Here is a 22,659-nt window from a genome sequence, read left to right as displayed (position 1 = left end):
TGGCCCCATAGTCCATTTTCTTTTGCTGCAATAAACTGCCTGAGGCTAGATGACCTTATAAAGAAGAGAGGTGGGCCTGCAGTTCCGAGGGTTCAAGGGCACTGTCAGCTTGGCCCTGGTGAGGACCGTATGGTGGGTGGCATGGTGGTAAGGGGAGAATGTGCTAGAGGGAGCAGTCGTGTGGTAAGCTAAGAGACCAGAGTGCTGGGGGAGGGGCTGGCTCATTCTTCTTATGGCAGCCCTCTTTCAAGAATGCATTCAGAGTCCCACGAGAACCCCAGAACCCCTCTCGAGTGGGGGACCCCAGTGCTCTCCTGCTAGGCTCCACTTCATGGGTCCCACACCTCCATACTGCTACAGAGATCACATCCAAACCCTCGCACTTAGATGGTGGTTCTCAGAGTTGCTGGGAGGTCTTGAGTTAATAAATGTGCAGTGCTGCTGGAGTCTGGAGTCTGTTACACAGTGAAACACGGTGGCCTTCTAAGCTTTTGCTGCAGTTCTGAGAGCTGCCTTTTGGAGCCCCTTGTGTGGTTGGAATTCCCTCAAAGACGCCATGTTCAGAAACGGGGTTCCTCCTTCTCCCTAAATGTCTGCTTGCTCCGGTTTCCAGCCAGGACCCTAGGTGTCTGCATGGTCCCCACTCTGCTGATTCTTCCTCCTCCCTGTCATGGCCCCCATGGCTGACTGTGGCAGTCACAGCAGCTTCGTCCTTCTCCCGCTGGTCTTGCGCACCCTGTCCCTTCTGCAGCACGCGGGGAGAGCTGTCTTCTCAGAGGATGAGTGTCTGCCTCAAAATCTTTTTGGGGAGGGTGTGGCTGCCCATTGCCTGTGGGACTGGCATGTGCCCTTGGAAGGGCTGCCCAGTCCAGCACCTGCTCCGCGCTCATGGCTGCCCTCCTGTCGTTTCCAGAACACATCTGCCCCTCTCCTCTCATCACTCAGCTAACTCCTGCTCAGCCCTCGGGTGTCTGCTGAAGTAGTCATCGTCGCCCTGGGAGCTCTTCCTGACTTGCCCACTCAGAGAGTCCTTCCTCTGAGCCCCCAGCCTGAGGGGGCTCCCTTCAGAATGGCCTTCGTCCCCTGGTGTTGTGGCTGTTTACTTCCCCTGCTGGACTGTGAGCCGAGAGGGAGGTCCTCTGCGTCTCTGAGCTGTGCTTTTTACATTCAGGTATCTGAGAACAGAGAAATGCGTGAGGGTGACGAGCTGGAGCACCTGATTCAGAGAGGGGTGGCTGGATCATTTGATGGCACAGAAATTCCGCTATGAGCTCAGAGTGGGGTTTTGTCTCCCAGCTGTATCTGAAAGCAGCTGCACAACTCTCTAAGTTGTGGAAATGAGGCACAGGAAACAGAAACATGTTCCTCCGGAGGTGGGACATACAAAAAAATCTGTGGAAAATGGAATGAAAAGAGAACTGGTTGCAAAAAAACACTGAAATTCATGTTGACATGGAAGATGTGTATTATTGAGAACCTAAGCATAGATTTCAAGATTTTTTTTCACATCAAATTAAATGTAACTTTTAATTTCAGTTTTCTTGAACTTTTTGATCTATCTTACTATCTTTTCAACTATCTTACCTCCTAGGTAGGTGATGTTTGAAGCAGATAGGATCTGTGAGCCATGTAAATTGCAGGGGCAAAATGACCACTGGTCTATTTTTTTTTATTTTTTATTTTTTATTTTATTTTTTGACAGCAGAATGGACAGTGAGAGAGAGACAGAGAGAAAGGTCTTCCTTTGCCATTGGTTCACCCTCCAATGGCCGCCACCGCTGGCGTGCTGCGGCCGGCGCACTGCGCTGATCCGATGGCAGGGGCCAGGTGCTTCTCCTGGTCTCCCATGGGGTGCAGGGCCCAAGCACCTGGGCCATCCTCCACTGCACTCCCTGACCACAGCAGAGAGCTGGCCTGGAAGAGGGGCAACCAGGACAGAATCCGGTGCCCCAACTGGGACTAGAACCCAGTGTGCCGGCGCCGCAAGGCGGAAGATTAGCCTATTGAGCCGCGGCGCCGGCCTTTTTTTTTTTTTTTAAAGATTTATTTATTTATTTGAAAGGCAGAGTTAGAGAGGCAGAGGCAGAGAGAAAGAGAAAGAGAGGTCTTCCATCTGCTAGTTCACTCCCCAAATGGCCTCAGTGGCTTGAGCCATGCCAGTCTGAAGCCAGGAGCTTCTTCCAGGCCTCCTACGTGGGTACAGAGGCTCAAGGACTTGGGCCATCTTGTACTGCTTCCCCAAGGCCATAGCAGAGAGCTGGATCAGAAGTGCAGCAGCCAAGACTTGAACCAGCGCCCATATGGGATATCGGCACTGCAGGTGGCAGCTTTACCCACTACACCACAGCGCCAGCTCCACCACTGGTCTTAATCAGAGCTTCTTAGCCCATAACCATGGGAATGGACAGGAACTTTAGGAATACCTCTGGCTGGCGCCGTGGCTCACTAGGCTAATCCTCCGCCTTGCGGCGCCGGCACACCAGGTTCTAGTCCCGGCCGGGGCACCGGATTCTGTCCCGGTTGCCCCTCTTCCAGGCCAGCTCTCTGCTGTGGCCAGGGAGTGCAGTGGAGGATGGCCCAAGTGCTTGGGTCCTGCACCCCATGGGAGACCAGGATAAGTACCTGGCTCCTGCCATCGGATCAGCGCGGTGCGCCGGCTGCAGCGCGCCAGCGGTGGCGGCCATTGGAGGGTGAACCAATGGCAAAGGAAGACCTTTCTCTCTGTCTCTCTCTCTCACTGTCCGTTCTGCTTGTCAAAAAAAAAAAAAAAAAAAAAAAAAAATGAAGAGCACTTCTGGGGTAGGGAAGTGTTTGGCCTAGCAGCACATCGGAGAGCCTGGGTTCAAGTCCTGGCTCTGCTCCCGATTCCAGTTTCCAGTGAATGCAGACCCTGGGAGGCAGCAGATGATGGCAAAAATAGTTGGATCCCTGCCACTCACATGGGAGGCCTGGATTGAGTTCATGGCTTTTGGCTTTGGCCTGACCCATACTTGGCTGTTTTAGGCAGATGAGAGAGAGAGCTGTCTGCCTGTCTCTCTCTGTCTCTCAATTTAAAAAAAAAAAAAAAAAAAAGATTTATTTTATTTATTTGAGAGGCAGAGTTAGAGAGAGAGGGAGAGACAGAGAGAGAGGTCTTCCTCTGCTGGTTCACTCCCCAGATGGCCACAATAGCCACGGCTGAGAAGCCAGGAGAGCTTCTTCCGGCTCTCCTATGTGGGTGCTGGGGCCCAAGCACTTGGGCCATCTTCTGTTGCTTTCCCAGGCACATTAGCAGAGAGCTGGATTGGAAGTAGAGCATCTGGGACTTGAACTGGCGTCCATTTGGGATGCACGCACTGCAGGTGGAGGTTTAATCCACTGTGGCACAGTGCCAGCCTCCTCAAATAAAAAAATTTAAACCTCATTAAAAATTATTTTTAAATTTATTTATTTACTTGAAAGTCAGAGTTACACAGAGAGAGAAGGAGAGGCAGAGAGAGGTCTTCCATCTGCTGGTTTACTCCCCAGATGGCCGCAATTGCTGGAGCTGCACCGATCGGAAACCAAGAGCCAGGAGCTTCTGGGTCTCCACGTGGGTGCAGAGGCCCAAGGACCTGGGCCATCTTCCACTGCTTTTCCAGGCCATAGCAGAGAGCTAGATTGGAAGTGAAACAGCCAGGACTTGAACTGGCACCCAAATGGGATGCTGGCACTGCAGGTGGCGGCTTTACTCACTATACCACAGCATCAGCCCCAAAATTTGTTTTTGAGGGACTGGTGTTGTGGCTTAGTGGGTAAAGCTGTCACTTGCAATGCCAGCACTTTTATGGGACTGATTCATGTCCTGGCTGCTCCATTTCCAATCCAGCTCCCTGCTAGTGGCCTGGGAAGAGGAGCAGAAGATGGTCTAAGTGCATGAACCTCTGTTACCTTAATGGGAGACCTGGAGGAGGCTCCTGGCTTCAGCCTGGCTCCAGCGCTGGCTGTTGGGGCCATCTGGGGAGTGAATCAGTGGATGGAATAACTCTCCCCCTCCCTCCCTCCCCCTCCTCCTCCCCCTCTGTGATCCTGACTTTCAAATAAATAAGTAGGCCAGCACCGTGGCTCACTTGGCTGGTCCTCCGCCGGCACCCCGGGTTCTAGTCCCGGTTGGGGCACCGCGTGCTAGTTCCGGTTCTCCTCTTCCAGTCCAGCTTTCTGCTATGGCCTGGGAGGGCAGCGGAGGATGGCCCGGGTGCTTGGGTCCCTGTGCCCGCGTGGGAGACTGGGAGGAGGCACCCGGCTCCTGGCTTTGGATCGGTGTAGCGGCCACTGGGGGAGTGAACCAGCTGAGGGAGGACCTTTCTCTCTGTCTCTCTCACTGTCTGTGACTCTGCCTGTCAAATAAAAAACAAACAAACAAATAAATTTTTTTAAAAATTGTTTTTGAATAAAGAACTCTGTGGGACTTTGCATCAGAATCTCTGAGAAGTGGGCAGGCACTGGTGGTGTTTCTTCCCAAGTGCCGCTCAGGTGCTTCCCAGTTGAAGCAGTCTTCCAAGTGTTAGCCATTACTGCTAATTAAGGAGGGGCTCGTGTTGCGGTGTAATAGGTTAAGCTTCCACCTGCAAGGCCAGCATCCCGAATATGGGCACTGGTTCAAGTCCCTACTGCTCCACTTCTGATCCAGCTCCCTGCTAATGGGCCTGAGAAAGCTGTGGAAGATGCCCCGAGTGCTTGGGCCCCTGCACCCACAGGGAAAACCTGGAAGAAGCTCCTGGCTTCGGCCCCCCCAGCCCTGGCTGTTGTGGCTACTTGGAGAGTGAACTAGTGGATGAAGGATACCTCCCCTCCACCCAACTCTGCCTTTCAAATAATAAATAAGTAAATACTGAAGGAAAGAGGTTGAGGTTTGGAGGTTTTTACAAGGGGGAAGGCAGGATTGTGAAGCAGTAGGTGGAACTTGAACTGAATGTGTCTCCCTGTGCAGGCGTGTGTTTGGGGAGGCTTTGGGCATCATCCCACAAGGGGAGTCTATACCACAGCCTGTTCTGTGGTTGGTTTTGTTGCTGTTATGCAGCCATCTGATTACGTGAAATGTGTTTGATATATTAAGGCGAGCAGCTGTTAGCTCATTGTGTCCTAGAAGTTATTGTACACCCTTGTAGAATTTTTTAAGAGATTGTGTGAATTGTGAAATTTTGCTTATTGGTATGGGAACACATATTGGCCTTTTACCTTCTGGCTTTGTTACTTAATCAGGGGAAGAGAGAAACCACTGGCCCCAGCCGGGATCTCTAGAAGGGGGAGGCTTGTGCAAAAGCCCACCATTGTGGCATATTGTGGGTAACCAGACGGTAAATGGATCTGAGCGAGGCCTCGTTGGGACAACAAATTGCCTTTTTAGAACACAGCCAAGTGCTCAGGTTTCCTCAGCTGTGCAGATGATCAGTACTTTGTGAGCGTATGGGGTTGGAAGTGATGAAGCCCTGGGAGGATCTTAGTCAAAGTAATGCACGTCCATGGGGAGAAGAGGCCCGAAGAGGCGGTTGAAAGGAAGTAAAGCCCTCTGCCTCTGCTCGGAGGAGACCACTGCAGTCCTCCAAACACAAAAGAATCCCACTACCAATACTCTCCTGCCCTTTGCTTTTTTCTTTTTCTAAGATTTATTTATTTGAGGCCAGCGCCGCGCTCACTAGGCTAATCCTCCACCTGCAGCGCTGGCACCTCGGGTTCTCTTCCCGGTCGGGGCTCCGGATTCTATCCTGGTTGCTCCTCTTCCAGGCCAGCTCTCTGCTGTGGCCCGGGAAGGCAGTGGAGGATGGCCCAGGTTCTTGGGCCCTGCACCTGCATGGGAGACCAGAAGGAAGCACCTGGCTCCTGGCTTTGGATCAGCGCAGTGCGCCGGCCACAACGCGCCAGCCGTAGTGGCCACTTTGGGGGTGAACCAATGGAAAAAGGAAGACCTTTCTCTCTCTCTCTCTCTCTCTCACTGTCTAACTCTGCCTGTCAAAAAAAAAAAAAAAGATTTATTTAATTGAGAGGCAGAGTTACAGACAGAATGAGGGAGAGACAGAGAGAGAGGTCTTCCATCTGCTGGCTCACTCCCCAAACGACCCCATCCAGAGCCAGGAGCTTCTTCCGGGTCTCCTACACAGGTGCGGGGGCCCAAGCACTCGGACCATAGCAGAGAGCCTCAGCACCAGGTCCCCATTGCTTTTGTAACTTACCGCAGTCTGCGCTTATTAACGACTGCCTGGGGTACCAGCTGTCGCCTTTCCCCCATGATCTCTTTTCCCTGCCCTCCTGATCGTCCTTGGCTACTTCGCCCAGTCTGCGGCTTTTCAGCCTCTTCTCCTCCCGCACTTTGCTGTGCCGTGTGTGCTCAGGGCCTGCTGCCGGCCTCCCTGCCAGGGGTGGTGCCCTCGCTCTTGGCTTGGCTTTCCTGCAGGAGGATGCCATGGAGCTGGGGTGGCAAAGTTCAGAGTCAAAATTAGATCTGCACAGATCTTGACAGGCTGGGATCCAACAAGCTGACATTTACCAGGGGTAAATATAGAGTCTTGTGCGTTAGTTTTAAAATACAGAAAACCTGCCTCGGTGTCATGTGAGAGGGGTTCTGTGAAGCACCATGCAAGTGTAGTTATTTATTCATTCCTGAATTGGCCTACTCCTAGAACGTAAGTTCCAGAGAGACCGTAGCATTCATTAAGCTTAGTTCCAGCTTTATGCTAGGAAATGTCATAGGTAGCTTTGAAGTAGCAAATGTATTTCCTGGTACAGGGGTAAAGCTGCTGTGATGCTGGCATCCTGTATGGGCACCAGTTCGAATCCTGACTGCTCCACTTCTGATCCGGCTCCCTGCTAATGTGGCTGGGAAAGCAGCAGAAAATGGTCCAAGTGCTTGGGCCCCTGCACCCACGTGGGAGACCCGGAAGAAGCTCTTGGCTTTGGATCGGCCTAGATCCAGCTGTTGTTGCCATTGGGAGTGAACCAGTGGTTGGAAGACCTTATTCCCTGTTTCTCCCTCTCTGTAAATCTGCCTTTCAAATAAAAAGAAAAAGAAAATATATTTCTCCTTCCTCCTTTTGAGAGACAGAGATAGCCCATTCACTGGTTCACCCCGCAAATGCCTGCAGCAGCTGGTCTGGACCAGGCCAAAGCCAGGAGCTGGGAACCCAGTCCAGGTCCCCCACATGGGAGGTAAGGACCCAACCACCTGAGCCACCACCTGCTGCCTCCCTGGGTGTGTACCAGCAGGAAGCTGGGACAGGAGCTGAGCTAAAATCCAAGCCCAGCAACTACCCAAGCAGTGTCCCAAATGCCCAACCCAAGAAACTGTATTTTCTTAGACTGTATAGGAACTAAATCTGACTGCTTACAGTAACTTCTTGGGCTGATGTTATAGCACAGTGGTTTAAGCTGCTGCTTGTAACACCAGCCTCCCATGTGGGTGCCAGTTTGTGTCCTGGCTGCTCTACTTCCCATCCAGCTCCCTGCTAATGTGCCTGCGAAGGCAGCTGAAGATAGTTCCAGTTCTTGGGCCCCCTGCCACCCACGTGAGAGACCTAGATGAAGTTCCTGGCTCCTGGCTTCAGCCTACCCCAGCCCCAGACATTGTGGCCATTTAGGTAGTGAACCAGCAAATACAGAATCTCTCTCTGCTCCTCTCTCTTTGTAACACTGCCTTTCAAATAAATTAATAATAATAAAAAAAACTTCTTTACTGACTGACATCTGTGTGCTAAACAGAAGTATAAGGTAGTGTGTGAGGCCAGGAGACAGAAGGAAGAGAGAGAACTGGTATCTTCAGAGGCATGAGACCCTGGGCAGGGCAGGGCAGGGCAGGGCAGCTTGGGCGTCCCGGCTTCTCTGCTGTCACCACAGTCCTGTGTAAACACAGCTGCCGCCCTCCCCACCACACTGCTGTCCCTAAGCCCTTCTGTACAGAAACCACAGGACTCTCAGATGACTAATTTCTTTTTACGTTTTCCCCTGTGTCAGGTTTGAATTTGGATTCATTGAAGTGTAGGATTTGAGACCTGAAAAAGATCTCATCTGCGGTGGGTTAACTCTTAACCTAGCTGGGCTACATAAAATAGGCAGCTGGGCTATCTATCAGAATAGTTCAACTAGAGATCAGGAGTTCTTGGCTGTTTATACCAACTGGTGAAAAACCTAGTTTTGGCACATTGTTTCCTTGGTGTCTTGTTTTTGCATATGGAACAAAACTCAGTGATATTTGGTGTTTTAATGGAAAGGTTTTTTTTTTTTTTTAAGATTTGTTTATTTATTTGAAAGGTAGAGTTACAGAGTGAGAGAGAGAGAGAGATCTTCTATCTACTGGTTCACTCCCCAGATGACTGCGATGGCCAGGGCTGGACCAGGCCGAAACCAGGAGCCTAGAGCTTCTTCCGGGTCTCCCACGTGGGTCTAGAGGCCCAAGTGCTTGGACAATCCTCTGCTGCTTTTTCCAGGCCATTATCAGGGAGCTGGATCTGAAGTGGAGCAGCTGCAACTGGAACCAGAACCTATTTGGGATGCTGGTGCTACAGGTGGCAGAGTTACCCGCTATGCCATAGTGTCAGCCCTAGAAAAGTTCTTTTTTTGTGCAATTTTCCTGTGTTTAGCCTCCCTTTCCCAAGCCAGTAAATGTCCTCTAGGTATTGCACGATTGACACTGCCCCTGTCTGCTTCCAAAAACTGTGTGACACCACGCCTAGGCGCAAGGCAATTTCTTTTATTCTCTTCTCTTTCTTTCAGACATTTTACTTATTTATTTGAAAGGTAGAATTCCAGAGAGAGAGGGAGGACGGAGAGAGGAAAGAGGAAGATCATCTATCTGCTGGTTCACTCCCCAAATTCCTGCAATGGCCGGGACTGGGCCAGGCAGAAACCAGGATCCGGAAACTTCATCCGGGTCTCCCATGTGGGTGGCAAGGGCTCAAACCCTTGGCGCATCACCTGCTGCTTTCCCAGGTGCATTAACAGGGAGCTGGATCACGAATGGAGCAGCTGGGAGCTGAAGCAAGTCCTGGCGCTCTGAGTTCTTTTTGAAGAGCAGAGACACAGAGAGACACATCTGCCATCCACTGGTTCACTTCCCAATTGCCTGCAGCTGCTAGAGCTGTGCCAGGCCAAAGTCAAGGGCCCAGAACTCAAGCCAGGTCTCTCCCTGTAGGTGGCAAGGATCCAAGTACTTGAGCAATTGCTGCTGCTTCCCAGGATCTGCATTGATAGGAAGCTGGAATTGGAAATGGAGCTTGGGGATGGCTCTGTGGTGTAGTAGGTTAAGCGTCCACCTGTGGTGCCGGCGTCCCAAATGGGTGCTGGTTCGAGTCCTGGCTGCTCCACTTCTGACCCAGCTCCCTGCTGATAGCCTGGAAAAGCAGCATATGGCATAAGTGCTTGGGCCCCTGCACCCGTGTGGGAGACCTGGAAGAAGCTCCTGGCTCCTGGCTTCGGATCAGTGCAGCTCTGTCCATTGTGACTATTTGGGGAATGAACCAGCAGATGAAAGACCTCTCTGTTCTTTCCCCATCTCTGTCTGTAACTATGCCTCTCAAGTAAATAAAATAAATCTTTAAAAAAAAAAAAAAGAAGAAGAAGAAGTAGAGCTGGCATTTTATCTAACCCAGCCACTCTGATAAAGAATGCAGGTATCCTAATCCCAAGGGACTTTATTTATTTATTGATTGATTTAGGATATTTTAGGGGTTGGTGCTGTGGTGTAGTAGGTTAAGCCTCTGCCCATGGCACCAACACCCTATGTGGGCACCAGTTCATATCCCAGCTGCTGCTCTTCCGATTCAGCTCTCTGCTGTGGCCTGTGAGAGCAGTGGCAGATGGCCTAAGTCCTTGGGCCCCTACACCCTTGTGGGAGACTGGGAAGAAGCTCCTGGCTCCTGGCTTCAGATCTGCTCAGCTCTGGCTATTATGGCCATTTAGGGGGTGAACCAGCGGATGGAAGACCTTTCTCTTTGTTTCTCCCTTTCTCTGTCTGTAACTCTGCCTCTCAAATATTTGAAAGAATTATAAAGAGAGAAAGAGGGAGATATCTTCCGTGTGCTGGTTCTCTCCCCAAATGGCAACAGGACCAGACCGAATCCAGGAGTCAGGAGCCAAGAGCTTCTTCTAGGTCTCCCATGTGGGTTCAGGGGCCCAAGCATCTGGGCCATCTGCTGCTGCTTTCCCGGACCATCAGCAGGGAGCTGTATTGGAAATGGAGCAGCTGGGACTGCAACCTCTACCCATATGAGATGCCAGCGCTGTAGGCAGAGGTTTAATCTACTACACCACAACATGATCCCCCCTCCCACCCCGGGACATCTTAACCACTGTGCCAAATGCCTGCTTGGTGCAAGAAAAAAATTGAAATCCATGCGTAAAAGGGTTCTTCAGAAGGTTCATGGCAAATGTGTGTTATGATGAAACTGTCTTGTATTTTAAGAGATTTTTTTGCACCAGATTCTCTTTTCATTCTGTTTTTCACCAACTTTTTGAAGTACCCTCTGTCTGTCTTTATTGTTAAAGCTACAGTTCTCAGATGTTAAAACCCTGTCTTAGGTTTGTGATGGACTTTTACCATTTTCAAACTCCACAAATGTGCATATATGCTCCAAGTAAGGAGCTTGACTCAACCGCTAACATTTAAGAACTTCTAGAGAAGTTCTTAAACTTCTTGAAGGATGCAAATCCTTCAAGGTTACAAATTATTGGTGACGGCTGGAGATGAAAGCAGAGTGGCACCCAGTTTCCACAGCATTGATCCCCGAACTAAGAACAAAATGACTTGTTTCTTTAAAAGATTTATTTGAAGGGCTGGCATTGTGGTGTAGCTGGTTACGCTGCCTCCTGTGATACTGGCATCCCATATGGGCACCAGTTTGTGTCCTGACTGCTCCAGTTCTGATCTAGCTCCCTGCTAATGGCCTAGGAAAGCAGCAGAGGATGGCCCAAGCGTTTAGGCCTCTGCCACCCAAAGCTTCTTGTGAACTTTCAAAAAGAAAATCACAGAAGGGTGGCATTGTGGTGCTGTGGGTTAAGTCACCACATGCTATGCTGGCATCCGATACAGGCGCTTCTTTGAGTCTAGGCTGTTCCATCTCTGATCTAGCTCCCTGCTAATGCTCCTGGAAAAGCAGCAGAGGATGGCCCAAGTGCTTAGATCCCTGTACCCTTGTGGGAGATCAGGATGGAGTTCCAGGCACTGACTTTAGCCTGGCTGGCTGCTGTAGCCACTTTGAGGACTGAACCAGAGGATAGAAGACCTCTCTCTTGGCCGGCGCTGTGGCTCACTTGGCTAATCCTCCACCTGTGGGGCCGGCACTCCGGGTTCTAGTCCCAGTTGGGGTGCCGGATTCTGTCCTGGTTGCTCCTCTTCCAGTCCAGCTCTCTGCTGTGGCCTGGGAGGGCAGTGGAGGATGGCCCAAGTGCTTGGGCCCTGTACCCGCAAGGGAGACCAGGAGGAAGCACCTGGTTCCTGGCTTCGGATTGGCGCAGTGCGCCAGCCGTAGCGGCCATTTGGGGGGTGAACCAATGGAAAAGGAAGACCTTTCTCTCTGTCTCTTTCTCTCTCACTATCTAACTCTGCCTGTCAAAAAAAAAAAAAAAACAAAAACAAAAACAAAAACAAAACAAAACAAAAAAACCCTCTCTCTCTGTCTCTGTTTCTCCCTTCGTCTCTGTAACTCTGCCATTCAAACAAATAAATCGTTAAGAAAGCAAAGCTTGAATACTTGCAGTCGACTGGGCTCATTAAGAAGTCAGGCCACACCAACCTCATTCTCTGGAAGCCAAGCAAATGTGGTAGAATAAATCTTCATTTCAGCAAAGCATCTGGCTTTGGTTCTGCTGAGGAAGTGCAAGTAACTTCCACAATCCCCTGTCCTAAACCCTTTATCAATATTTTATCTTTGCCTTTTATGGCACAAAGTACTTTGCTTTCTCTTATTCACACATACTTTAAGGGTCTCCTTATTTTTTATTTATTTATTTAAAAGGCAGAAAGACACACAGCGATGTTCTATCTGCTGATTCGCCCACAAATTGCCTGCAGTAGCTGGGGCTGGGTCAGGCTGCAGTAACTGAAACTTCATGCAGCTCTCCCATGTGGGCATCAGGGACCCAAGTACATGAGCCATCACTGCTTTTTCCAGGGTGTGCATTAACAGGAAGCTAGAATCCAAAGCAGAGCTAGAACTTGAATACCAGCACCCAGGCCATCCTCTGCTGCCTTCCCAGGTACATTAGCAAGGAGCTACATCGGAAGCAGAGCAGCTGGGACTCAAACCTGCACCCTATGAGATGCTGGAGTCACAGGCTATGGCTTTGCTTTACTCAGCTATGCCACAACGCCTGCCCCCAGGGGGTTTCCTTTTGAGATTGTAGAGTTCCCTGGGTTACCATGCATCAGTAGTTGTGGCCTTGTGGGACTTCTGTTAATTTTCATTCTAGGTTTAATTAAAGCTGCTAAATGTAATTTATTAAATTATGTACTTCTCCATGCTGTCCTGCTTCCAGAACCTTGACGACTTGCTGCTTTCTGGGGTTCTGTGCTCTGGGCTTCCTGGCCCATGCTGCTTACTCTTCTCAGTCTCATGGTGAATTCTTCCAGCTGTATGGCTTCACCTACTGCCTATGCACAGTTGGCGCCCATTTTTTATTTTTTGGCCTGAAATGTCCTTTTAGACTTAGAAAGTTAAGCAATGTAGTTGCTAAGAAAATTCAGCAAGTAATGAGTTTTGAGAAGGTCAGACCCTGCCAGATGTTTAAAAACAACTTAGAACTTAAGTATATCAAACAGTGTAGTGTTGACATGTAATAGATTAAAGGAACTAACTTGAAAAGTCAAATACACACACTTACAGATGGACAGAAATTTAGTGTGAGACAGGGTAGCATTTCAAATTAGCGATGAAGGGGCCAGAGCTGTGGCATAGAAGATTAAGCCTCCACCTGCAGTGAACGCTGGTTCATGTCCTGACTGCTCCTCTTCCGATCCAGCTCCCTGCTGTGGCCTGGGAAAACTGTGGAAGACGGCCCAAGTTCTTGGGCCCCTGCATCCACTTGGGAGACCCAGAGGAAGCTCCTGGCCCAGCCCTGGCTGTTGCAGCCATTTGGGGAGTGAACCAGTCTATGCAAGATTTTTCTGTTTTTCTCTGTCTCCTTCTCTAACTGTATTTCTGCCTTTCAAATAAACAAATCTTTTTTTTTTTTTTAAGTCAAATTAGTGATGAAAAGATTGTAAACAAAGTGATACGGAGAAAACTAGATAGCCATTTCAAAACAGCCATTTAAATTTCCAGTGGGTTAGAAATTCAGGGCCGGCGCTGTGGTATAGTGGACTAAACTTCCACCTGTGGTGCTGGAATCCCATATGGGCGCTGGTTCAAGTCCTGGCTGCTCCACTTCCGATCCAGCTCTCTGTTATGGCCTGGGGAAGCAGTAGAAGATGTCTCAAGTGCTTGGGCCCCTGCACTCATGTGGGATGCTAAAAAGAAACTCCTGTCTCCCGGCTTTGTATCAGCTCAGCTCTGGCTGTTGTGGCCATCTAGGGAGTGAACCAGTGGATGGAAGACCTTTCTCTCTGTCTCTCCATCTTTCCCTCTCTCTGTAACTCTATACCTCTAAAATGAATAAAATAAAATCTTTAAAAAGAAATTCAAACCTAAGAAAGTATGAAGTGTTAAAAGAAAATGCAGGAAAGTTCTTCCTACATATGACACCAAACCCAGAACACACACATGCATGCATGTTTCCTCCTGGAAACCTTTGCACAAACCAACTCCAAAAGTTTGCTGCTCACTTTAAAAAACAAAAGATGTATCTATTTAATTGAAAGGCAGAGTGAAAGAGAGAAGGAGAGATGGAGTGAAAGAGGGAGAAACGGAGAGAGCGAGCCCTTGCATCTGCTGGTTCCCTCCCCAAAGCCCACAACAGCCAGGGTGGGGCCAAGCTGAAGCCAGGAGCCCAGCATTTCATCCTGGTCTCTCACATGGGTGGCAGGGGCCTAGTATGTACATGGACTAGCTTCCACTGCCTTCCCAGGTGCATTAGCTGAAATCTGGATTAGAAGTGAAGCAGCCAGCACTCTCCTATGGAATGCAAGCATTGCAAGAGCGGTTTAACCTGCTGTGCCACAATGCCAACCCCACAGCTCAGTTTAGACACTTCATTTTACTGATGGATGCAAAGCTTTGTGGGAAAGCATTTGGCCTAGAAGTTGTCACCAGTTAGGAGGCCACATCCCACCCAGGAGTGTTTGAATTCAACCCCTTGCTCTGGCTCCTGTTTCCAGCTTTCTGCTGATGCAGATCCTGGGAGGCAGCAGTGATGGCTCAAGTGATTGAGTTTTTGCGTCTCATGTGGGGAACCTGTATTTTTTCCCTAGCTCCTGGCTCTGGTCTAGCTGAGCCCCAGCCATTGCATAAGCTTTTGGAGAGTGAGAGCAGATGAGAGCACTCTGTCTGTCTGTCTGTCCGTATCTCTTTCTGCTTCCCAAATGAACAAATAAATAAAAATTACAAAAAAGAAAAAGACCCTTTTCATCTATTGACGCATCAAGTGGAAACATAGCTGTCAAGGACGTAGAAAATAGGTATACCCGTTTGATGTTGGTTTTGTTCTGCACAGCTATCCTTGTAGAAATTTATTCCATAGGTGGTCTTATATGCATGCCCATTGCAGCGTGTGTACGCAAGATGTTCATTGCAGTGTTCTCTGGTAAAAGGAAACCATTGGAATAATCCAGCTGTCAGCAGCCAGTGGGTTGGATTATTATATGTTAAGTAAGCATCAATAGCATGAAACAGCGAGTGGAAGAGCAAGGTGCAGACTCTGTATTTAGTAGGCTGTCAGTCAGAGGAGCCTGCAGATCTAAAACAGGTTTGGATCAAAAGCTTCTTAGGCCATAAGGACCCTCAAAATCCTGCATCTTACTTTAGCTTTTGAACTAATTAATTTTACTTATTTAAGAGGCAGAGAGACATCATAGACAGACAGAGATGGCTCCCATCCACTGGTTCACTCCCCAGATGCCTACAATGGCTGGGGTTAGGCCAGGCTGAAACCTCAGCTTGGAGCTCAACCCAAGTCTCCCAGTGGGTGGTGGGGATCTAGTGACTTGAGCTGTTACCACTGCCTCCCAGTGTCTGCATTAACCTGGCAGGGGACAAGAACTGGGAGCTGAGCTGGGACCAGGTACCTTGATATGGGATGTGGGTCTTTTTTTAAAAAAAAGATTTATTCATTTATTTGAAAGGCAGAGTTCCATAGAGACAGAGAGAGAGACAGAGAGAGTCTTCCATCTGCTGGTTCACTCCCCAAATGGCCGCAATGGCCAGACTGGGCTGATCTGAAGTCAGGAGCTTCTTCCAGGTCTCCCACGTGGGTGCATGGGCCCAAGGACTTGGGCCATCCACCTTCAACTGCTTTCCCAGGCCATAGCAGAGAGCTAGATTGAAAGTAGGGTAGCCAGAACTTGAACCAGTGCCCATATGAGATGCTGGCACTGCAGGCAGCAGTTTTACCTGCTACACCACAGCGCTGGCCCTGGGATGTGGCTGTGTTAACCACTAGATCAAAAACCTGTCCCAGAACAATGTTCAAAAATAAAGTACCTTGTAGTTAGGCGGGGGTGGGAAACTTTATAGAAATAAGCGTGGTTCTTGATAAGGGTGCTGTAAATTTCTTGAGCATGTATTATGTTCCAGGGTTTTTTCACTGAAGCATAGCTGATAATGAGTCTTTATTTAGTGCAGGCACTTTGGGTAAGGAGACCTGTGGAGGAAGGCCCCTCAATTTGGCTCACACAATCATTTATCTCAGAATGTGTACCAAATCCACTGACTGCGTTAACCTCAAACTTGCCAAGAAATATTTGAAATCGCCTGAGAAGTCCATTTAAATCAGACTTATTACAGGTTTGATGGTATGTAGGGAGATGTGTTAAGCAGAAATGCTTGGTTAGGTCTTTGTTTTTGCTGACTTTAGGAAAACCAGTTTTTATGTCTTCCCCATTCCTGTCCTCCAAGGGCTTCTCTGTGATGCCTTCTCTGATGGTGTGGTGTGGTCTTTTCTTTCTTTTTCTTAAAGATTTATTTTATTTATTTGAAAGGCACAGTGACAGGGAGAGACAGAGAAAGAGTGAGATCTTCCCTTCTGCTGGTTCACTTCCCAAATGGCCTGGGCTATGCCAGGCTTTAGCCACGAGCCCAGAACTCCATCTGGATCTCCCTCATGGATGGCAGGGATCCAATGGCTTGGACCGTCTGCTGTTGCTTTCCCAGGTGCATTAGCAAGGAGCTGGATTAGAAGCCAAGCAGCTGGGATGCAAACTGATGCTCATAGGGAATGCCCTTGTTGCCCCACTGTGCCACAAAGCTGAGCCCTGCGGGTGTGGTCTTCTGTGGGCTCTCACCAGCCCATCTCTTCTGTCTGCTTCCCTGCTCCCCAGTGGTACCCTTGTTCTTGCTCATGTACCATCTGTGGAGCTAGCTCTAATAAGCCTTGAGTGTCACTCTCGGGCTCCTGTTGACCCTGGGCTGTGTGTGTCATTGTATGGAAAGGCAAGCCAGCTGTTTGTATCAGAAGTTCATCTGATGTTAAGGGTTTCCTATACTCCTGTTTCACTTCTCCTCTCTGGCTAGACTTTGCTACCTGCTGGCTGGAGCTGATGACTTCAGAGAGGAAAACTCACTTGCATCAAATCCTTCTGTTCTGTGTAGCTCCAAAACCTGGGCATCAATCCTGCCAACATCGGATTCAGCACGCTGACCATGGAATCCGACAAGTTCATATGTGTCCGAGAGAAAGTGGGGGAGCAGGCACAGGTGGTGATCGTTGACATGCACGAGCCGACGGCGCCGATCCGGCGGCCCATCTCGGCAGACAGTGCCATCATGAACCCAGCCTCCAAGGTGATAGCTCTGAAAGGTAAGCCCCTGGGGTTTTCAAGCTTCATTTATTGGTTTGTTTCTTTATGTGAAAGGCAGGAGAGAGAGCTTCCACCTGCTGGTTCACTCCCCCAGATTCCCACTAAATGGCCAGGCTAAAGCCAGGAACCCAAAACTCCATCTGGATCACCCATATGGGTGGCAGAGACCCTGAGGTGATACATATTTATTTATTTATTTATTTTTAAGATTTATTTTCTTTGTTTGACAAGTAGTGTTACAGAGAGAAAGTGAGAGAGATTGTGCATATACTTGTTCACTTCCCAAATGGCCAGGCTGAAGCTAGGAGGCTAGAACTTCATCTGTTCTCCATGTGGGTGGCAGAAGCCCAAATACTTGGGCCAGCATTTGCTGCATTAGCAGGGAGCTGGATCAAAAGTGGAGCAGCCATGTCTCAAACTGGCTTTCTGATATGTGATGCCAGCATTGCACCTGGCAATTTTAACCTTCTGTACCACAACGCTGGCCCCAGGATCCTTCTGCGTTTTTTTTTTTCTTTAAAGATTTATTTATTTATTTGAAAGTCAGAGTTATACAGAGAGAGAGAGAGAGAGAGGTCTTTCATCCTCTGGTTCACTCCCCAATTAGCTGCAATGGCTGGAGCTGTGCCGATCCAAATCCAGGAACGAAGAGCTTCCCAGTCTCCCCTGTGGGTTCAGGGGCCCAAGGATTTGGGCCGTATTCCTTAGCTTTCCCAGGCCATTAGCAGGGAGTTGGATCAGAAATGAAGCAGCCCAGAGACTGGCCTCTTTCCTGAAATGCAGCAGGGGAGGAGAGCTGATAGCTCCAGGTTGGGTATCCAAAAATGCTTGGAATTTGGGGTGGGCATGGTGGTGCAGTGGGTTAAGCCTCCCCTTGGGATGTCCACCTTCCATGTTGGAGTGCCTGGCTGGAGTCCCAGTTACTATCTAGCTTTCTGCTGATGAGCCTGGGAAGCAGTGGCTGAAGGCTTAAGTACTTGGGTTCCTGCCATCCACACAGGAGACTGGCATGGAGTTCCTGGCTCCTGGCTTCTGCCTGGCCCAGCCCTGTCTGTTGTGGGCATTTGGGGAGTGAATGGGTTGGAGCTCTCTCTCTGTCTCCCTCTCTCTTTCTGTGCTCTGCTTTTGTAATACCTAACAAATCTTTAAACAAACTAAATACTTGGGATTAGTGGACTTTCATGTGTCAGAGTTTTATATTTATTTTTGAGGATTTTGCAGAGACTTTACTGGTTGAGCATCTCTAATTAGACAGTCTGAAGTCCAGACTGCTCTAGTCTGAATCCGAGACTTCTGGGGCACCAGCATGATGCCTTTGGAGCACTGTGGATGTCAGGATGTTTTGTGTTTGGGATTTCCAGGTTAGGGATGCCCAGCCCATAAAAGAATTTCACTTCTGTAAACCCAGGGAAACTTTGGTGCTTGGAACTTTCTGATTACCTCGGGAATAGAGAATCTCATCCTAGTGTCTCCAGTGGGGGACCTGAAAGCATCATGTGCAAGTATGCAGTGCGCTTGCTAGTGTCATGTGAAATGCATTACCACTAAAGCCGAACGCTGAGAACTGGACCTAAAAGTTGTGAATGTCAGATATTAATTAGCCTTGCCATCCTCATCTGCTTTGTCATTTCAGAAGGTATATGGATGTCCGGAAGTTAAGACCTTTCTTTTTAAAAGAAAGCTAAAATCTTTTTTATCTGAAAGGATCTTTGTTATGTTACCAATTCTACCTTTTCTCTGGAAGTCTTGTCAAAGTATTATTTTAGTATGTAATGCAAGTGGTGTATACTATTTTAATTTTTTTAAAGATTTATTTTATTTATTTGAAGGACAGAGTTAGAGAGAGAGAGAGAGGGAGAGATCTTCCATCTGCTGGTTCACTCCCCAAATGGCCAAATGGCCACAATGGCTGGAACTGAGCTGATCCCAAGCCAGGAGCCAAGAGCTTCTTCTGGGTCTCCCATGTGGGTGCAGGGACCCAAGAACTTGGGTCATCTTCCATGGCTTGTTTCTCTTTGTCACTTATCTCTTGGCTGTTTTTGATGAAATAGTCACCTTGTAGTGCATTTCATGTTTTTTAAGAATTTTATTTTAAAAAAATATGTATTTGTTTGAAAGAGAGTTAGAGACAGTGACAGAGACAGAGAGAGATCTTCTATTTGCCAGTTCACTCCCCAGATGGCTGTGACTGTCAAGACCGGCTCAGGCAAAATCCAGGTCTCTCACGTGGGTAGCAGGGGCCCAGACACTTGGGTCATCTTCTTCTGCTTTACCCAGGACATTGGCAGGGAGCTGGATCGGAAGTGGAGCAGCTGCGACATAAACCTGGGCCCGTATGGGATGCTGGTGCTGCAGGTGCCGGCTTTACCTGCTGTACACCACAGTGCTGGCTCTGCATTTTTCATGTTGTTGCAGTGCTTCTGAAGGACCTCAGCTGACGAGGTGTTTGATGTTAGGAACTCTGAGTAAGTCCGAGAAATGACTTGCATTTTAGCCTGCCTGGTGGTTCCTTGGTATAGTCCTGTGTGGACCTCCTGGAGGCTGTGTGTTGGGAGTGATGGGGGTGGAGAGAACACAGCAGGTTGTTAGTCCTCTCCAAGCCAGAGACCAACAAGAATGCAATGACAGTTGAATGTGTTGGGTTTATTTCTTGTAGCAAGAGAGAACCGCACCATGGAGACTGGGGGTGTCTCATTAAGTGGGTGTTAGGTCTTTTTATGGGATCTGAGCTTTGCTTGGATGATTTGGGGATGATCTAAGGAAGCAGAGGTTTGGTGCAGGTGCACTGCTGTCAGAAAATGGGGATTTGTAGCGTAGCAGTAAAGTCACTGCTTGTGGTGCTGGCATCCCATATGGGTGCCAGTTCCAGTGCCGGCTCCCCCACTTCCAATCCAGCTCCCTGCTAATGTGTCTGGGAAAGCAGTTTAAGATGGTCCAAGTCCTTGGGCCCCTGCACCCACATGGGAGACTGGAAGAAGCTTCTGGCTTCAGATAGGCCCAGCTCTAGCCATTGTGGCCATTTGGGGAGAGAATCAGCATATAGAAAATCTGTCTCTCTCTCTTTCTGTAACTCTGCTTTTCAAATAAATAATTTTTTTAAAGATTTATTTATTTATTTGAAAGTCAGAGTTACACAGAGAGAGAAGGTGAGGCAGAAAGAGAGAGAGAGGTCTTCCATTCGCTGGTCACTCCCCAGTTGGCTGCAATAGTGGAGCTGTGCCAGTCTGAAACCAGGATCCAGGAGCTTCTTCCAGGTCTCCCATGTGGATGCAGGGGCCCAAGAACTTGGGCCATCTTCTGCTGCTTTCCCAGGCCACAGCAGAGATCTGGATTGGAAGTGGAGCAGCCAGGACTTGCACTGATGCCTGTATGGGATGCTGGCACTGTAGGCAGCGGCTTTACCTGCTACAACACAGTGCCAGCCCCAATCTTTTCTTAAAAGAATAGGAATTTCTTTATGATTTAGGTATCTCAATAAGTCTTGTCTATAAGGCAAGGAAGACTAGGGGAGGACAAAGCTGTGATTGGTTAAAAAGTAGTCACTCGTTTCTGCTACCAGAGTGGGCGTTTGTAGTTTGTGGCTTGCACAGCAGCCTTGTTTTGGTCTGTGCTGAGGCAGAATCCTGAAGCAGCCTTGTGTTGTCTTCCTTTATCCTTTATGCAGAGCCCCTGGGCTGAGATCGGGGTCCCCTGCAGTGACTTGTGTGGAGCTGGGCGCGGCCTAGCCCGTCTCTGAGAACCAGGCCGGCCTCCCGTGCATGGCAGGGCTGCTCCTCGTTCTTTGTCAGTGGTCACAAGAACTGCTCCAGCTATAACCGTGTTTGAGTGCTTTTTCTTCTGTACAGGGAAATGTGAGGCTCTGGAAGTGCGAGCCTAGAGAGGGATTTATAAGGATTTATGCTGTGTTTACCATAATTTGTGGCCATAAGACAATTTCAGGTCCTTGTAGTACAAATTATTGGCACACGGAGAATTGGGCAGTGTTTAAAAGGCTCTAGACCAAAATGAAAAAAAAGCTGTCTTAAAAAAAAAAAAAAATTCTGTTTCGTGCAGTGACTGAATTACAGAGACATTGAGCTCTGCAGAGCCCTTTGGTCGTCGCATAACCAGAGCTGGTTCCACGGATGCCAGTGTGAAGCCCGGAAGGGGGGGGCCTTGTCTCGGAGCTCCCAGACTTCCCATTGTCGTTGCTCCTCTTGAGCTGCGTCTCCTTTTTATTTTTATTTTTGTTTATTTTTTTTACCCAGGTTTAAGTGTGTTCTTTATATGATTTATTTATTTATTTGTTAAAACACAGAGTGACACAGAGACAGAGACAGAGACAAAGAGATCGTCTATTCGCTGATTCACTCCTCAAATAGCCACAAAGGCTGGGGCTGGGCCAGGCCAAAGCCAGGGGCCTGGAGCTCCATCCGTGTCTCCCACGTGCTGGCAGGGGGTGCATTAGCAGAGAGCTGGGTCAGAAGTGAAACAGCCGGGACCCTAATCTGCACTCGTATGGGATGCCACCATTGCAGGCCATGGTTTTACCCACTGTGCCACAATCCCAACCTCAATATCTCCTTTTTTTTTTTTTAATTATTTTTAAAAGATTTATTTATTTATTTGAAAGAGCTACAGAGAGAGAGGGAGAGACAGAGAGAGACATCTTCTATCCACTGGTTCATTCCCCAGATGACTGTAATGGCCAGCACTGGGCCAGGCTGAAGCCAGGTGCCAGGGGCTTCTTCCAGATCTCCCACAGGAGTGTCAGGGGCCCAAGCACTTGGGCCATCTTCTGCTGCTTTCCCCAGTCCACTAGCAAGGAGCTGTATTAGAAGTGGAGCAGCTGGGATACAAACCTGCGCCCACGTGGGATGCTGGCACTGCAGGTAGCAGCTTTATCCGCTACACCACAGTGCCGGCCGCCAGCATCTCCTTTTAAAAACCTTTGCAACTTGTCCTACTCAACTGTGAGCTCCGGAAGCACTCAGCTCATGTGGTTGCCAGGCCTGGGGAATCCTGGGGTCCCCTCTTGAGGCTTTCTGTGCTAATGGATTTATGGTGACTACTTTAAAACTGAAGGTGCATTTACCCTTGTCCTGTGGCGTGGTAGTGGAATCCCTACCTGCTGCTTGTCGTTTCGGTGGAACAGTAGTACCTTAACTGAGGAGCCGGCAGCCTGCTTGCTTTTCTGCAGCCCCAGGGCTGGGAATGGTGGCCACAAAGAGCTGTAAAAGTGAAACAGAGACCTTAGGTGTCCATTTACAGAAAAAATTGCTGGTATCTTGCATTACCAGCCCAAGGATGACATTCTTACTTTTATTATGAAATGTCTCCCTTTGAATATTTATTTATGTTTCTTTTTACAAGCCACCTCTTTTCCCCCTCATTTTTAGAAGCAGATTGAGTGCCTGGGCAGCCTGTAGCTCTAGATGCGGTGGAGGGGCGAGGTGGTGGCATAGCGCCCCCTTGTGGTGGATTACCTGTGACCTGAGGTTGGCTCCCAGGGGAAGTTGTTTTTGTACCTGGTACAACACAAGTTCTTTTAAACCCATCTAAGGACAACTTTTCAAGCTAAAGGAAATTCCCTCTGTGATGCAAGTCAGTTTGAAACCGAAAGGTGCATCCATGCTGGAGGTGAACTTTGAGTCCAGTCTTTGTCTCACCACTTTATTCCGGTGGGAGTCTCTCACCTGTTCCGAGTGTATTGTGCTGGAGCTCTGGAACCATCGTCATGATCTAGTTTTAAGACATGCTATGTAGTCACTCCCACCCTGCCCCCA

The 22,659-nt window shown here is 48.9% G+C and overlaps 1 protein-coding gene across 2 annotated transcripts in view; it reads left to right on the top strand.

The window, feature by feature from the left end:
- CLTCL1 (clathrin heavy chain like 1) overlaps positions 1–22,659 on the top strand; it is a 110,759-nt gene that overhangs the window by 5,310 nt on the left and 82,790 nt on the right. For both annotated transcript variants that reach the window (XM_008250238.3, XM_051837308.2), the window contains exon 2: positions 16,686–16,893. In XM_008250238.3, the coding sequence (XP_008248460.2) occupies positions 16,686–16,893 (208 nt within the window). The remainder of the gene's footprint in view (positions 1–16,685; positions 16,894–22,659) is intronic.

This window comes from Oryctolagus cuniculus, chromosome 21 (assembly GCF_964237555.1).
Source record: "Oryctolagus cuniculus chromosome 21, mOryCun1.1, whole genome shotgun sequence".
NCBI lineage: Eukaryota > Metazoa > Chordata > Mammalia > Lagomorpha > Leporidae > Oryctolagus > Oryctolagus cuniculus.
Note: the sequence above shows the minus strand (reverse complement) of the source record. Positions and strands in the feature narration are given on the sequence as shown.